Source organism: Arachis hypogaea, chromosome 7 (genome assembly GCF_003086295.3).
Source record: "Arachis hypogaea cultivar Tifrunner chromosome 7, arahy.Tifrunner.gnm2.J5K5, whole genome shotgun sequence".
Taxonomy (NCBI): Eukaryota; Viridiplantae; Streptophyta; class Magnoliopsida; order Fabales; family Fabaceae; genus Arachis; species Arachis hypogaea.
In genome coordinates this window covers 5,777,755-5,791,257 of record NC_092042.1, presented here as the reverse complement: position 1 = coordinate 5,791,257, position 13,503 = coordinate 5,777,755, and the positions used below count along the sequence as shown (strand labels likewise).

Here is a 13,503-nt window from a genome sequence, read left to right as displayed (position 1 = left end):
TTAGATAATAAAAATAAAATTGTTAAATAAATGGACAACAATTCCATCATCCGCAGTAGCACTATGGCAAATTCAACGATGAGAAATTTCGGGTTCAACTGCCGGCTGCGGAACAAGTTTTAGTTTTGCAGCAAAATCCAACTTTGTATGAAACACGGACGAATTTATTTATTGTTAATAATAATGGTTAGTTATTCCCATTACAAAATTAATTTTGACCTTATTGTAATAAATTATTATCAATGAAAAAGTTTATTATCATTGATAATCTTTAATATATTTTTACATTTAATTTTATATAAACATAAAACTGAAAAAAAATATCATGATATAACAAATACAAGAACTTGTCTATCAAAATATCAACCAAAAATTAAGATAATAAAAATAATATTTGTTAAATAAATCGACAACAATTCCATCATCTGCAATAGCACTCTGGCAAATTTAACGATGAGAATTTTCGGGTTCAACTCCCGGTTGCGGAACAATTTTTAGTTTTGCAGCAAAATCCCACTTTGTATGAAGCACGGACGAATTTATTCATTGTTAATAATAATGGTTAGTTATTCCCATTACAAAATTAATTTTGACCTTATTCTAATAAATTATTATCAATGAAAAAGTTTATTATCATTGATAATCTTTAATATATTTTTACATTTAATTTTACATAAACATAAAACTGATGAAAAATATCATGATATAACAAATAGAAGAACTTGTCTATGAAAACATCAACCAAAAATTACGGTAATAAAAATATATAAATTGTAAAATAAATTGGTAACAATTCCATCATCTACAGTAGCACTCTGGCAAATTAAATGATGAGAATTTTCGGGTTCAACTCCTAGCTGCGGAACAATTTTTAGTTTTGCAGCAAAATCCAACTTTGTATGAAGCACGGACGAATTTATTCATTGTTAATAATAATGGTTACTTATTCCTATTACAAAATTAATTTTGAGCTTATTGTAATAAATTATTATCAATGAAAAAGTTTATTATCATTGATAATCTTTAATATATTTTTACATTTAATTTTATATAAACATAAAACTGAAGAAAAATATCATGATATAAAAAATACAAGAACTTGTCTATGAAAACATCAACAAAAAATTAAGATAATAAAAATTAAAATTGTTAAATAAATGGACAACAATTCCATCATCCGCAGTAGCACTCTGGCAAATTCAATAGCAAAATCCAACTTTGTATGAAGCACGGACGAATTTATTCATTGTTAATAATAATGGTTAGTTATTCCCATTACAAAATTAATTTTGACCTTATTCTAACAAATTATTATCAATAAAAAAGTTTATTATCATTGATAATTCTTTAATATATTTTTACATTTAATTTTATATAAACATAAAACTGAAGAAAAATATCATGATATAACAAATACAAGAACTTGTCTATCAAAACATCAACCAAAAATTAAGATAATAAAAAAAATTGTTAAATAAATGGACAACAATTCCATCATCCGCAGTAGCACTCTGGCAAATTCAACGATGAGAAATTCCGGGTTCAACTGCCGGCTGCGGAACAAGTTTTAGTTTTGCAGCAAAATCCAACTTTGTATGAAACACGGACGAATTTATTCATTGTTAATAATAATGGTTAGTTATTCCCATTACAAAATTAATTTTGACCTTATTGTAATAAATTATTATCAATGAAAAAGTTTATTATCATTGATAATCTTTAATATATTTTTACATTTAATTTTATAAAAACATAAAACCGAAGAAAAATATCATGATATTACAAATACAAGAACTGGTCTATCAAAACATCAACAAAAAAAAGATAATAAAAATAAAAATTGTTAAATAAACAGACAACAATTCCATCATCCGCAGTAGCACTTGGCAAATTCAACGATGAGAATTTCTGGGTTCAACTCCCGGATGCGGAACAATTTTTAGTTTTGCAGCAAAATCTAACTTTTAGTGAAGCACGGACGAATTTATTCATTGTTAGTAATAATGGTTAGTTATTCCTATTACAAAATTAATTTTGACCTTATTCTAATAAATTATTACCAATGAAAATGTTTATTATCATTGATAATCTTTAATATATTTTTACATTTAATTTTATATAAACATAAAACTGAAGAAAAATATCATGATATAACAAATACAAGAACTTGTCTATTAAAACATCAACCAAAAATTAAGATAATAAAAATAATATTTGTTAAATAAATGGGCAACAATTCCATCATCTGCAATAGCACTCTGGCAAATTCAACGATGAGAATTTTCGAGTTCAACTCCCGGTTGCGGAACAATTTTTAGTTTTGCAGGAAAATCCCACTTTGTATAAAATATATATTGTTAAATAAATTGGCAACAATTCCATCAACCGTAGTAGCACTCTGGCAAATTCAACGATGAGAATTTCCGGGTTCAACTTCCGGCTGTGGAACAATTTTTAGTTTTGCAGCAAAATCCAACTTTGTATGAAGCACAAACGAATTTATTTATTGTTAATAATAATGGTTAGTTATTCCCATTACAAAATTAATTTTGACCTTATGCTAATAAATTATTATCAAGGAAAATGTTTATTATCATTGATAATCTTTAATATATTTTTACATTTAATTTTATATAAACATAAAACTGAAGAAAAATATCATGATATAACAAATACAAGAACTTGTCTATCAAAACATCAACCAAAAATTAAGATAATAAAAGTAAAAATTGTTAAATAAATGGACAACAATTCCATCATCCGCAGTAGCACTCTGGGAAATTCAACGATGAGAATTTCCGGGTTCAACTGCCGGCTGCAGAACAAGTTTTAGTTATGCAGCAAAATCTAACTTTGTATGAAGCACGGACGAATTTATCCACTGTTAATAATAATGGTTAGTTATTCCCATTACAAAAATAATTTTGACCTTATTCTAATAAATTATTATCAATGAAAATGTTTATTATCATTGATAATCTTTAATATATTTTTACATTTAATTTTATATAAACATAAAACTGAAGAAAAATATCATGATATAACAAATACAAGAACTTGTCTATCAAAACATCAACCAAAAATTAAGATAATAAAAATAAAAATTGTTAAATAAATGGACAACAATTCCATAATCCGCAGTAGCACTCTGGCAAATTCAACGATGAGAATTACCGGGTTCAACCGCCGGCTGCGGAACAAGTTTTAGTTTTGCAACAAAATCCCACTTTGTATGAAGCACGGACGAATTTATTCATTGTTAATAATAATGGTTAGTTATTCCTATTACAAAATTAATTTTGACCTTATTGTAATAAATTATTATCAATGAAAAATTTTATTATCATTGATAATCTTTAATATATTTTTACATTTAATTTTATATAAACATAAAACCGAAGAAAAATATTTTACTTCAATAAAAAACTCACTTGTAGAATTGAAGAAAAATGTCATGATATAACAAATACTAGAACTTGTCTATCAAAACATCAACCAAAATTTAAGATAATAAAAATAAAATTGTTAGATAAATAGACAACAATTCCATCATCCGCAATAGCACTCTGGCAAATTCAATGATGAGAATTTTCGGTTCAACTCCTGACTGCGGAACAATTTTTAGTTTTGCATCAAAATTCAACTTTGTATGAAGCACGGGCGAATTTATTCATTGTTAATAATAATAGTTAGTTATTCCCATTACAATATTAATTTTGACCTTACTCTAATAAATTTTTACATTTAATTTTATGTAAACATAAAATTGAAGAAAAATATCATGATATAACAAATACTAGAATTTGTCTATCAAAACATCAACCAAAATTTAAGATAATAAGAATAAAAATTGTTAGATAAATGGACAACAATTCCATCATTTGCAGTAGCACTCTGGTAAGTTCTATGTTGAGAATTTCCGGGTTCAACTCCCGACTATGTTTATATTTTTCATGCCAAAATATAACTTTTTGGCCTGTTATATTTAGCACAGACGAATTTATTCATTGTTTATAATAATGGTTAGTTATCCCCATTACAATATTAATTTTGACTTTACTCTAAAAAATTATTATCAAATAAAGTTTATTATCACTAATAATCTTTAATATATTTTTATAATTTAATTTGATATAAACATAAAACTGAAAAAAAATATTTTACTTCTATAAAAAAAAACTCACTTTTAGAATTGAACAAAAATATCATGATATAACAAATACTAGAACTTGGCTATCAAAACATCAATAAAAAATTAAGATAATAAAAATTACATTTGTTAGATAAATAACAACAATTTCACGATTCGCAGTAGCATTTAGGCAAATTTAATGATCAGAATTTCTGGGTTCAAATTCCGGCTAACTTTTTGGCCTGTTATATTTTTCATACTTATTTGTATGAAGCACGAACAAATTTATTCATTGTTAATAATAATGGTTAGTTATTCTCATTACAATATTAATTTTGACCTTACTCAAAAAAAATTATTATCAAATAAAATTTATTATCATTAATAATATTTAATATATTTTTACATTTCATTTAATATAAACATAAAACTGAAGAAAAATATTTTACTTCAATAAAAAATTCACTTTTAAAAATTAAGAAAAATATCATGATATAACAAATATTAAAACTTGAATCAGATCTCTAATTTAATTTCATGTCTTTGGTGAAAGCTAAAATGTATGTAAATGTCTCTCTCGTTTGAAATGGAGAGTGGGGAGAACGGGGGAGAGTTTTTGAGGGTGGCACATAGCGAGGCAGCCGGCCATGTCGGCGGAAGCAATAAGGGGGAGAGCGGAGGGAGGCATGCATCAGGTGAAAAGGAGGGGATTAAAGGAAATGGTAACAAGACTCAAAGTCAGCGGATATCGTTCAGAGATAAAGTTGTTGGTGCCTCAGCAAGGAGAGCTTTGGAGGTTGCTGGTTCTCTTGATGGGGATAAGATGGCTACCGTAGTTGGTAAGCAATGCGATTCGGAGATACCAACTGTGAAGTTCACTGAGTAAGCAAAAGAGATATTGGCAGAGCCCTACAAAGATGCCATCGTGATCAAAGTTCTTGGAAAAAATTTTAGCTATACAGCGATCACGCACAGGCTTAAAGGCGTCTGGAGAACCAAAGGAGGATATGTGGTACTAGATGTCGGTTTTGGCTATTTCTTAGTCAAATTTGATCTCTTGGAGGATGGAGAGAAAGTTCTCCTTGGAGGACCGTGGATGATTACTGGAAGCTATGTTGCGGTTAAACCTTGGGGTTCTTCATTCAGACCTTGTGAAAACACTTTTGGGTCTACCATGGTTTGGATAAGAATCACAGGTTTAAACATTAACTATTATCAAGAGAGAGCCATGAAAATGATTGCGTCAGCTTGGCAAACCGATCCGCATTGACTTAGCCACCAAGTCTGCAGAGAGGGGAAAGTATGCAAGAGCATGTGTGCAAATTAACTTGGGACTTTCAGTTATAAAAAAAATTCAAGTTGATGGTCATATGTATGACATAGAATATGAGCACTTGAATTTAATTTGTGAAAAATGTAGCTGCTTTGGGCATGTCACAAGAGAATGTGCGAAAGAGAACAACAATGGCATTGGGAAGGAAAGCACGGTGAAGGAGAAAAATTTGCCGTCATTTTTTCCTGTAGATAACAACGAGAAAACGTTGGAAGGTAGTCAAATTCCAGTAAAAAATTAAAATTTAACTTTTGAATTTGGAATTAATGCCAAATCAATTCCAATTATGGAGAAGCATGGTGCAGCAGATCTTGTGCATGATAATTTGCAAGACTCACGTATGGAAAGGGATACTCGTGCAAAAGAGGGTGAATGGGTTACAGTTAGTAGAAAAGGCAAGGAAAAAGTGGGTAATGGCCACAATGTGGTGCCAAAAAAAGCCAATGTAGCAATATGCTCCAATTTGGTGAGTAAGAAATTTTCTTTTGGGTCTAAAAACATGCATGCTAGATCCTCATCAAATGCAAAGGTGAAGTCCTTATCAAATGCAAATGTGGGGCCTAAGGAAAAGAAAGATCCTCCATCCATGCTTGGCTCTTTGGGAACAACTCAGGTGGCTTTCAAGGATCAGAATACTCCCTTTTTTAAAGCAGGGCACAAAAGGCAGCATCCTATTTCGCTTCAAAACTCACCTACTGAAGCATTGTCAATGGATTCTTGAGTACAAAAAGAGCTTGATAAAGTTAGTGCAACAATAAACTTGGAGACCCAACCTCAACAGAAGAATGATAGTTTTGCGGTGCAAGTCCACAAGGAGACACTTGGAGACAAGAGCCCATCAACATGAGGTAGAATGATTAAACATTCCAATTATTTAATTTATTTTTTATGGATTGTGACCATTTAAATATTATTAGTTGGAATGTTAGGGGGGGCATCAAATAAGATGTCTCGGGTGCACTGTAAGGAGTTGGTACGAAAATTTCAACCAACTTTTTTTTTATTTTGGTGGAAACTCATATTGGGTTTGAAACTATGAAATAATTTTGGGGGAGATTAGGCTATTATCCTGTAGGGATTGTAGATGCTGTTGGACACAAGGGAGGAATTTGGTTCCTCTCTGCTAATTTAAAATTTTCTTGTAAAATTCTTTGGGCTATGAATCAATGTGTAACTTTGGAAATTGATGGTGGTGGGCGAAGATGGATCTGCAGTGCGGTTTATGGCAGCCCTCAAGCCACTAATAGAGTAGAATTATGGAGTCATCTGCTTGATATTGGTTTGTGCATTCAGGACCCGTGGGTGGTGGTTAGAGATTTTAATGATATTTTGAGTGTTCATGAGGTGAAAGAGGGTAATTTCTATTCAAATCGCAGTAGTATCTTTGCAAGTACTCTAGATTCTTGTGGTCTTTTTGATCTAACAACCTTTGGAAGACGGTTTACTTGGTTCTGTAAAATTCAAGGATACAAAGAAATTACAAAGAGATTGGATAGAGCTTGCTGTACTACAGAATGGCGCCTTCTTTTTCCAGAAGCTTTTCTTGAAGTTCTCAGTCGTTTCCACTCTGATCATTGTCCCCTACTTATCCGATGTCAAGGAGTTCCTATCAAGAAAGGAAACCGGCCTTTTAGATTCCAAGCGGCATGGGCAACGCATCCTAATTACAAGGCCATTGTTCAGAAATCTTGGGATAGTACAGACTTTGGCATCCATAGGAAGTTGCTGGGGGTCCAAGAAGCTTCGTTGGAATTCAACTCTACGGTCTTCGGCAATATTTTTATTAAAAAGAGGGAATTGGAGAGTTATTTGAATCGTATTCAACGGAAAATGGAAGCTGACGATGATCCGATTCTGAAGCACAAAGAGGAAGAATTGAGAGCTGAGTATAATATAGTTTTGGCCCAGGAAGAATTGCTTTGGTACCAGAAGTCAAGAGATCAATGGGTTCGGTATGGTGATAGAAATACTAGCTTTTTCCATATGCAAATCATCCTTAGAAGAAAATCTAACAAGGTTCATGGGTTGCTAGTCAGTGATGGGTCTTGGTCTGATGATCCGGAAGTTTTGCAAAGGGAGGTTGTTCATTTCTTCAAAAATATTTTTTGTTCTACTGAGCCTGTTGAGGTTAATTGCATGGGATAAATTCCTATGCCATCTCTTAGCCAGGATGCTTGTGATAATTTGTCTAAACCAGTAACAATGTTGGAGGTTAAAGAAGCTCTGGATAATATGAGCTCGTTCAAAGCTCCTGGGTCGGATGGTTTTCAAGTTTTTTTCTTCAAGGAATATTGGGATGTGGTGGGTCATGAGGTATGGTGTACTGTTCAGAAAGCATTCTTAGGGGAGACGTTAAGCCATTCTTTGTTGGAAACTTTGATTGTTCTTATCCCTAAGTGCGACCCTCCAACTAGATTGAAAGATTTTTGGCCAATAAGCCTTTGTAATGTAATTTATAAGCTAGTGACTAAAGTGCTGGTTAATAGATTACGACCATTTTTGGATGAGATTGTTAGCCCAACTCAGGGAGGGTTTATTCATGGTAGAGGAGCACCTGATAATATTATTGTCGCCCAAGAAGTTCTTCACTTTCTTAAGCGGACAAAGTCTAGAAAAGGAGCTATGGCTTTTAAGATTGATTTAGAAAAGGCTTATGATAGAGTTGATTGGAATTTTCTTGCTTGAATCTTTTGGCTTTCCTTCTCTAATTATTTGGCTTGTAATGAATTGTGTTCAGGCCTCAAATCTTTCCATCCTTTGGAATGGGAATAGATTGGACAGCTTCCAACCTCGCAGAGGGCTCAGGCAAGGAGATCCAATTTCTCCGTATTTATTTGTTTTGTGCATGGAGAGATTGGCGTGCTTCATTTCCAAACAAGTTGACGAGGGTATTTGGGATGGTGTGGCTATTTCTAGAGGGGTACCTAGAGTTTCTCACTTGATGTTTGCAGATAACCTCCTCCTTTTTTGTAAAGCGAAGAAAAGTCAAGTTCAGAATGTTGTGCACACCTTGGAGTTGTTCTGTAAAGCTTCAGGTATGAAGGTTAACATTGAAAAATCTAAAACTATTTGTTCTAGAAATATCTCTAATAGAAGGAAGGAAATGTTGTCTAGTGTTTCTCATATTCCTTTTACTAGTGACCTAGGCAAATACTTGAGGGTGAACCTTAATCATCCTCGAGCTGCTAGATCTATTTTTTCGGACTCTTTAGAGAAGATCAAGAATAGGCTGGCTAGTTGGAAAGGTCGGCTCCTTAACAGAGCAGGCAGGCTTTGCTTAATTAAATCTGTTGCTTCTTCTCTTCCTATTTATCAGATGCAAGTGACTCTTTTTCCTACTTCCGTTTGTCAAAAGATTGATTATGTGCTTAGACAATTCTTGTGGAAGGGAAAGGTGGGGGAGCGTTGCTTAAATTTGGTCAAGTGGAGCAAAGTTGTCACTCCAAGAAAATATGGAGGCTTGGGAATTAGAGATACTCAATGTGTAAATTTTGCTTTACTCGGAAAGCTTGTTTGGCAATTATTGCATAATAAAGATAAGCTTTGGGTAAGAATTATGTTGGCAAAATATTTATACGGGAGTTCCTGCTTTTCACCCAAATTTTCTAACAATGTTTCAAGCACTTGGCGAGCGATTTATAAGACAATAGAAAAGCTTCGTGATGGTTTTGATTGGTGTACAGGCAGGATGTCTCAATCCTTTTGGTATCATGCTTGGCGACCATGTGAGCTAGCTCCTTTGGTTCCTTTTGTGCACATTTCTGATTCTCACTTGAAGTTAGAAGATGTCTGGCACCATGGGCATTGGCGGTGGGATATTCTTTGCACAATGATTCCGGAAGAAGTTAAACTTGATTTGATGCTCTTTGATCCTATCAAGCAGGCAGGAGATAAAACAGGTTGGTTTTGGACAAACTCAAATACTCTCACCTACTCGACTAAAAGCGGGTATGAATGGCTATTGAAGAAGAAATTTGGCTGGAATGATAATGAAAATTGGCTTTGGCTTTGGCGCTTGAGATTACCGGAGAAGATAAAGTGTCTGCTCTGGCTTTGCCTCAGCAACGGAGTTCCCACAGCTAGTTACCGGTTTCAAAGAGGTACTTCTACTTCTGATTTTTGTCAGAGATGTTATCTTGCTCTAGAGGATATTAACCACTGCTTTAGGACTTGCCAAAAAGCTCGTCAGATTTGGATTAGCTTAAATTTGGGAATGACCGCTGAGGACTCTAATTTGGATTTTGTGTCTTGGATTCGTTCTAACCTCAACAAAAATGAGTTTCTCTTTACAGCGGCCTTTTGGTGGATTTGGAGGGATAGGAACAATGACATCTTCCACCAAGATGATCCATGGAGTAAGGAGAAAATTGTTCACTTAGTTAAACATGCTGCTCGAGATTTCTCTAATGTTGTTATCAACCAAAAACATATTATTCCTTCTTCTTTGAAATATAACTGGGAACCACCTCCAATTAATGTCTGTAAAATGAACTGCGATGCAAGCATTTTTGAAAATGAGCAATTAGCTGGCTTTGGATGTATTATTAGAGACAGCATGTGAATTTGGATAAAAGGTTGTTCTGCCAGTATACCTCTTTCTAGTGTTCTCTGTTGTGAGCTTCATACTATTTGGAGAGGGCTTGTTATGGCTTGGGATTGCGAGTGCAAAGAGGTCATATGTGAAATTGATAACCTTGATGCATTTCTTCTTGTTTCGCGAGGCACAACCAGCATGATTAGGAATGACTCTGATCTGCTTGACAAAATCAAAGAGATGCTCCAGCGCAATTGGACAGCTACTTTAGTGTTCATCCAGCGAACAGCAAACAGAGCGGCTAATTTAATGGCTAAGACTGTTGTTTTAAACAAGCAGGTGTATCTAGAGTGGTTACTGCCTCCTAATAATTTAGACATTATTATTAGAGAGGAGTACTACTCTTTTTCTTAGGTCTTTTTTCTTTGTGTTATGTTCAGTTACTAAAAAAATATTAAAACTTGACAAACAAAACATCAACCAAAACTTAAGATAATAAAAATAACATTTGCTAGATAAATATACAATAATTCCATCATACACAGTAACACTTAGTCAAATTCAATGTTAAGAATTTTTGGGTTCAACTCCCTACTGCAAAAAATTTTTTACCCTCGCACCAAAATCCAACATCTTGGTTGTTATATTTTTCATACTCATTTGTATGAATTACGGATAAATTTATTTATTCATTAGCTAGTAGGAGCATGTCTAATTTTTAACAATAATAGTTAATTATTCCCATAATAATATTTATTTTGGCTTTACTTTAATAAATTATTATCCAAATTATTTTATTAACCTTAATTTTAATAATATATTAAACTACTACGTTAAATTAATTTTAAATTAAAAATGATAATTTTATCAACTTATTTTAATAGTAAATTTTAAACTGAAAAATTAATAAAAATATAAAAAATGAGAAATCAAAATAAATTACACCATCTATTTACTCTAATTTCCCCAACTTCCCCAATCCCTAACCTTTCTCCCCTTTTTCAATTTTCTCTCTCTGCTCCAAACTCCAGAGTCACTGCCCCCGGCGTCACTGCCGCCGACGTCGCTGCGGCGCTGCTGCGTTCTCCCCCATCGCTGCTCCATTCACCGCGTCTGTTCTGCGTTCCACTTCGCCGACGCCACTCCGTCATCGTCTGTCGAGTCTCGCCTCTCCAGTTTAAAGCCGCTTCAGGCACCGCAACTCTTCAGTCTTCAGCCTCTCGAGTCTGTTCGTCCCTGCTGCCTGCTGGGCACCACACCGCTGCTGGCTGCTGCCTCCTGGAGTCTTGGTACATTCACTGATCTACTTGCTTGGTTGCTTGGATTTGACATTTTGTTTAGTAAAAGTTGATTTTATATTATTTAGTAATAAGAATCTGATATTGACAATGATTTTGTGAATTGTGATTTTCGACATAGTTGGCTCATGATTGGTTTGTTAATGTTATCCGATAATTGCTAATTTTATCTCATGATTGATTTTGATATAGTTGGTTTGTTAATTGTGAAATGTAAATTTTGATTGAATTAGGATATTGTTCTCATGATATAATTGCTAATTTGGTGTCACTGATCTGTTTGTTAAATTGTTTGTGTATTGAATTAAGATATTGTTTTTTGTTGCTTCTGGAAATTAATTTGAATGACTTATGTTTGTGTGTATTGATTTATAATTGAATTAGGAAGGATATTGTACAATAACATAGTACAATTGTAAAAATTATTATCATATTATGTATATTTTGTCTCCACTATCAAAATTTTCTGGATCCGTTTTTGATATGAAGTGTATATAGCTAGCTTTGCATTGGCCCATGACTGTGACTAGTGGTTTCTGTAAGCTGAGCGAGTGCCTTTTATGTGTTTGACAAAATGCCTGACATCTTTTTTTGTGGGAATTATTTGTATGTTAGCTAGTTTTGTGTTCTAGGCATTTGGTTAAAGTTCGGATTTTTCGTATAACGGTACTTGGCCACTCCAGAGTAACACATTGTATCAGTAACACAGGGTTCTTAATTATGAGTTGTATTATTCCTTAAAAAATTGGGTGGCGTTTCATATAAATGTTGGAGCTTAAGTTTGATGCATTGGCTCCTACCACATGTTTTTCATTTGTAAATCTTTTAGACAGTTTGTTGTTGAGTAAAAATATTACGATATTGTAGCAATACTTGATTGGTTGTATGTGTTAACACCTGCAATGTATGCATATATTATAAATTGAATTCTACATGTTAATAAAGTTTTCAATTTTCATCCTCAGTTTGGAATTGAGATTTTTTATTTATTTATTTTTGGATGATGAAATTGTGTTTGTAGAGTGACGAGAACGAGAGAAGAAAATGAATAAAGATAAGATATTCAAGCTTGCAAAGGGCTTCAGGGGGAGAGCCAAGAACTGCATAAGGATAGCAAGGGAGAGGGTGGAGAAGGCCTTGCAATATTCGTATCGAGATCGCCGCAACAAAAAGCGTGACATGAGATCCCTTTGGATACAAAGGATTAATGCTGGAACCCGCCTTCATGGTGTACGTATACTATTCATTTTATTCTCTTAACAATTAATATTTAATAATATGCAGATGATTTTATATCTTTTGGACTTCAATACTTGAGAATGAAATATGGTATGCGGCTGCTAATGTTATCATTAAACTTTAGTCATTGAATCAAACCCTTGGTAATGGAATTGTTATGATTGCGAATCATTTTTGTAAAATATTTGTTTAATCCATGTTTGCACGAAAGTATTTGGTGTGGGAATACCCTGAGTTTAGTGTCACAGCCAGTATGGAGATTCTCAAACCAAAAGAACAAAAATATTATCTGTTGTCAAGTGAGGATAAATATGATCCATTTCCAACACCTAATGTTCTGAATATTAGGTAAACTCTGTTATCTCCGATACTTTCCTTTATCGAACCCTTGTTTTAATTTTCCAGGTCAATTATGGAAACTTCATGCATGGTCTGATGAAGGAGAATATCCAACTCAACAGAAAGGTTCTGTCAGAATTGTCCATGCATGAGCCATACAGCTTCAAGGCACTGGTAGATATATCGAAAAATGCATTCCCAGGAAACAAGAATGTGGTAATTCCTCCAAGAAAGGTGGCTATCTAGAGGAATTTGGCATTTCAGCAAACTGTTAGAGCTAGTATCTATGAGAATCATAGGATCTTTTGAGGATTTTGGGCTTAGTACGCTACAAGTTACTGTGAAAGTTGTATTCCTTTTGCTCTTGAACCTTCCTATATGCTCTTACCTTCGTATCTTTATTCATCTCCCGCATGCTTGTTTCAGTGTCAATAATATGTAACCTTAATAACCAAGTTTCTCATAGTTGAGCTGTTTTGTTTGTTCCTTGAGATCAGGAACAGTTTTATTTTTGTTTAGTTTTTTAATTTGGAAAACAAAATGTCTCGTCTTACCAGGGGTGGTAACATGCACCCTACCCTCGGGTACCCAATCCGTTCCGTTGCGACTAGGGTTGAGTGTCGAACAG

The 13,503-nt window shown here is 33.4% G+C and overlaps 2 protein-coding genes across 2 annotated transcripts; both read left to right on the top strand.

The window, feature by feature from the left end:
* Positions 1 to 6,623: 6,623 nt before the first annotated feature.
* On the top strand, positions 6,624 to 11,350 carry LOC114924228 (uncharacterized). Its single transcript, XM_029288114.1, has 4 exons — positions 6,624 to 7,544; positions 7,635 to 7,778; positions 8,203 to 9,364; positions 11,031 to 11,350. Exons 1-4 carry the CDS (start codon positions 6,624 to 6,626, stop codon positions 11,348 to 11,350), a joined length of 2,547 nt encoding a protein of 848 aa, XP_029143947.1.
* On the top strand, positions 10,964 to 13,383 carry LOC112702201 (uncharacterized). The gene is made up of 3 exons (XM_025753151.2): positions 10,964 to 11,288; positions 12,319 to 12,527; positions 12,942 to 13,383. Exons 2-3 carry the CDS (start codon positions 12,342 to 12,344, stop codon positions 13,119 to 13,121), a joined length of 366 nt encoding a protein of 121 aa, XP_025608936.1. The 5' UTR covers positions 10,964 to 11,288; positions 12,319 to 12,341; the 3' UTR covers positions 13,122 to 13,383.
* Positions 13,384 to 13,503: the final 120 nt, after the last annotated feature.